The sequence below is a fragment of the Jaculus jaculus genome, chromosome 14 (genome assembly GCF_020740685.1).
Source record: "Jaculus jaculus isolate mJacJac1 chromosome 14, mJacJac1.mat.Y.cur, whole genome shotgun sequence".
NCBI classification, from domain to species: domain Eukaryota; kingdom Metazoa; phylum Chordata; class Mammalia; order Rodentia; family Dipodidae; genus Jaculus; species Jaculus jaculus.
This window is the reverse complement of record NC_059115.1, coordinates 18,117,116-18,121,037: the sequence shown is the minus strand read 5'-3', so window position 1 is coordinate 18,121,037 and position 3,922 is coordinate 18,117,116. Positions and strand designations below refer to the sequence as shown.

At 40.5% G+C, this 3,922-nt stretch overlaps 1 protein-coding gene across 1 annotated transcript; it reads right to left on the bottom strand.

Annotated features, from left to right (window-relative positions):
* Positions 1-1,911: 1,911 nt before the first annotated feature.
* On the bottom strand, positions 1,912-3,564 carry LOC101604820 (MKI67 FHA domain-interacting nucleolar phosphoprotein-like). Its single transcript, XM_045133352.1, has 4 exons — positions 3,515-3,564; positions 3,039-3,218; positions 2,287-2,648; positions 1,912-2,255 (listed from the first exon to the last, which is right to left on the bottom strand). Exons 1-4 carry the CDS (start codon positions 3,562-3,564, stop codon positions 1,912-1,914), a joined length of 936 nt encoding a protein of 311 aa, XP_044989287.1.
* Positions 3,565-3,922: the final 358 nt, after the last annotated feature.

Sequence of the window (3,922 nt, the reverse complement as noted above, 5' to 3'; positions counted from 1 at the left end):
TTATTCAGAATATCTTGAATTTTCATTGACCCTCCCCCATCCTGCTTTCACTCAATCTCTTCCCCTGGCCTCAGTTAGGCCATTTCACACCCTGGAATGTGTTCTTCTACTTATATATATAAAATAACATCCCCTGAAATCCCTCCCCCTTCTTCCCTCCCTTATAGCCTTTTTCTAGCTTACTGGCCTCTGCTACTGATTTTGGGGTCTAGCTAGGATCCTCATATGAGAGAGAATATGTGACGTCTGGCTTTCTGGGCCTTGGTTACCTGACTTAGTATAATTGTTTCTAAATCCATCCATTTCCCTGAAATTTTCATAATTTCATTTTTCTTTACTAACGAATAGAACTACATTGTGTAAATGTACCACATCTTCATTATCCACTCTTCAGTTGAGGGACATCTAGGCTGGTTCCATGTCTTAGCTATTGTGAATAGAATGGCAATAAACATGGTTGTATCTCTAAGGTAGTGAGAAGACTCCTTAGGATATATGCCTAGGAGTGCTATAGCTGGATCATATGGCAAATCTATATTTAGCTATCTTAAGATCCTCCATACCAATTTCCACAATGGCTGTACCACACTACATTCCCGCCAACAGTGTAGAAGGGTTCCTCTTTTTGTGCATCCTCACCAACATTTATTGTCATTTGTTTTCTTGGTGATACCCATTCTGACAGGAGTGAGATGGAATCTCAAAGTAGTTTTAATTTGCATTTCCCTCATGGCTAAGGATGTAGAACACTTTTTTTTTTTTTTCATTTTTTGAGGTAGGGTCTCACACTAGTCCAGGCTGGCCTGGAATTCACTCTCTCATCTCAGGGTGGCCTTGAAATCACGGCAATCCTCCTACCTTTGCCTCCTGAGTGCTGGAATTAAAGGCGTGCACCACCATGCCTGGCTCTTTCTTCCTTTCTTTTTTTTAATTTTTGTAGAACACTTTTTTACATGTTTATATGCTATCTGTATTTCTTCTTTTGAGAATTTGCTATGTAGTTCTATAGCCCATTTTTAATTGGGTTGTTTGATTTCTTATTGTTTTTTTTTTTAAACCAGTGAACAGAAATCAAAGCACCAAGGTACTACTTATATACAGATAAATTGGAGAAGAGTATTGGGAAAGGGAATTATCATGGTTTATTGTAAACAACAACAATAATAATAGTAATAATAAAGAAGTGTATTTGTTGGTCACTGTTTGGATCTTAAGTATACTGCCATACTGGTGATATGGCTCCAAAATGGCAGCTATCAACTGATCCTAGCCCACCCTAAATGCCCATTACTGGAGAAAACAAGTCATGTCTACTTGTGCCAGCATGTAAACACATACGCAGACTGCATCAGCACTTGAACTGCTCCTCTCCACAGAATTCAGCTTCTGGTTTCAGCCACCTGATGAAGCCTAAAATATCCCTTGGGGGCTGGAGAGACGGCTGAGCAGTTAAGGTGCTTGCCTGCAAAGCCAAAGGACCCAAGTTCAACTCCCCAGCATCCACATAAACTAGATGCACATGAAGGCACACACATGTGGACTTAATTTGCAGTGGTTGAAGGCCCTGGCACACCCAATCTCTTGTTCTGTATCTGTCTCTTTCTCAAGGAAGTAAGTAGAAAATTTAAAAAGAAAATACCCTTTGGGTTCCACCAGCACTGGTGGTGACAAATGGCAGGTAAAACAAAAGGAAGCTATGAACTCAAACAAGGCCCATCATTGCACCCCTGTATTTTAACAAGGGCAAACCAGCCACAATTACTGATGGCTTTTCTTAATGGCATCAGTACACATTAAAAAAGTCTTAACATTTGGATTTTACTGTGCCTAGTAAAATATGGACAGCCTTATACAATTATCACATTCCCCCCCCTCCAAAAAATATGCTACATATAAGATGTCTCTTCTGAGTCACTGGCTGCCTTTTCTTTTCCTTCTCCCTTTTTTCCCTGAGCATGCAGACACTGGAGTCTTCTGTACTTCTCTGGAAACAGGCTGTTTGAAAACGATTTCGTTATCTTTATGGTCATTCATGCCGGTCACTTCTGATTTTCGTTTCTGCAAAAACGTTGGCGTACAAAGTGGTGTGGGCCCCTGGCTATCCACAGACTTCTCAGGAGCCTTAGGAGTGCCTTTTAAGACTGCGTTCTTCTTCTGTTTCTTAGCTATTCCCAAAGCCTGTTTTTTGGTATCAGGCAAAACCTGGTCATCCACAGACCGCTCAGGCAGGGCTTCTGAGACACTTTCTTCTTTTTCTTGGATGGGCCTGAAACTTTTTTTTTGGACTAGGTAAAACCAAAGGAGGAAAACTGTAATCAATTCCTTTCTCAGCTAGCCTTTTCCTGAGTAATTTTTCTTTCTTTTTAAATCGTTGCTCCATCCGTAGTTTTTGTGCCAATTTCCGATCCTGATTGTAGCGCTTCACTGCTGGAAATGAAGGCTGATGAAATGGAACATTCCATTCCTTAAAAAGTTTCACATGTACTTTTTCTGGCGGTATATATTGACATACCAGAAGTCTTTCACCAAAAAGGTAGTTGTTCACGGTTTCTGTAACTATCTTAGCAACATCCTCACATGCAAACTCCACAAAGGCATTGCCCTTGCTATTTCCAGTCCGTTTACTTCTGGACAGTCTCAATCTTTTTTTTTTTTAACTTTTAATTGACAACTTCCATACATATAGGCAATATACCATGATGATAATTCCCTCCCACCACCATCCCTTTTCTTCCTCCTGCATCCTCCCTCTACTGAATGCCGCCTTCTTTCCAACTAGTCTCTCTCAATCTTTTTCTTTTTAATATTTTATTTTTCTTTATTTATTTGAGAGAGGGAAAGAGGCAGAGAGAGAGAGAGAGAGAGACGGAGAGAGAGTATGGGCACCAGGGCTTCCAGCCTCTGCAAACAAATTCCAGATGCATGCACCATCTTTGCATCTGGATTATGTGGGTACTGGGGAATCGAACCAACGTCCTTTGGTTTTGCAGGCAAGCGCCTTAAACACTAAGCCATCTCTCCAGCCCCTCAATATTTTAATAGTGCCGAACTGGGAGAAATATTCGTGGATCTGGCTTTCATAAAGTGCTGGAGGTAGGTGGCCCACAAAGATAACTCCAGGGGTAAGGTTTTCTTGCTTGTTTTGCTTGCGTGCGCACCGGCGGACCTGCACCACCACCTTCTGAAGCTGCGAGTCTTCCCATGGGTTCAGCGCGAGCCTTGCAATCCACAGCCATGATTCCCAGCCACCTGTTTTGTTTCTTTAGTTTGTGTATTCTGGATATTAATCCTCTGTCAGATGTATAGCTGGTAAAGATTTTCTCCCATTCTGTGGGTTGTCTCTTTGTTTTGGTCACAATGCTGTACAAAAGCTTTGTTATTTCATGAGGTCCCAGCGATTGGTTAGTGGTTTTATTTCTTGAGCAAGTGGGGTTATGTTCAGAAAGTCATTGCCTATGCCAATATGTGAAAGGTTTATCCTACTTTTTTCTCTAGCAGTTTCAGAGTTTCAGACCTGATATTATGGTCCCTGATCCATTCGGACTTGACTTGACTCTTGTGCATGGTGAGAGGCAAGGATTTATTTTCATCATATAGATATTATTTTCTACATATAGATATCCAGTTTTCCCAGCACCACTTGTTGAAGAGCCTGTCTTTTCTCCAATGATTTTTTTTTTTTTTTAGCATTTTTGTTAAAAACCAGATGGCTGTAGCTGCCTGGATTAACATCTGGATCCTTTATTCTATTCCACTGATGTGCGTGTCAGTGTTTCTGCCAGTACCATGCTGGTTTTTGTTTTTTTTTTTTTAAACTAAGGCTTTTTAATATAGCTTAAAATTGGTCAGGGTGAATGATCTTCCTGATATATTCTTGTATTATTTTTGCTGATATTTTGTTGAGAATTTTTGCATCTACTTT

Bases quoted from the DNA above. Each gene is read 5' to 3' on its own strand.
- LOC101604820 (XM_045133352.1), bottom strand. From the start codon at position 3,564: ATGCACAAGAGTCAAGTCAAGTCCGAATGGATCAGGGACCATAATATC. The intron at 3,219-3,514 runs GTCTGAAACTCT...GTGGATTGCAAG, and splicing joins ATCAGGGACCATAATATCAG to GCTCGCGCTGAACCCATGGG. The intron at 2,649-3,038 runs TAAAATATTGAG...AAGTTAAAAAAA, and splicing joins TTCTCCCAGTTCGGCACTAT to AAAAAGATTGAGACTGTCCA.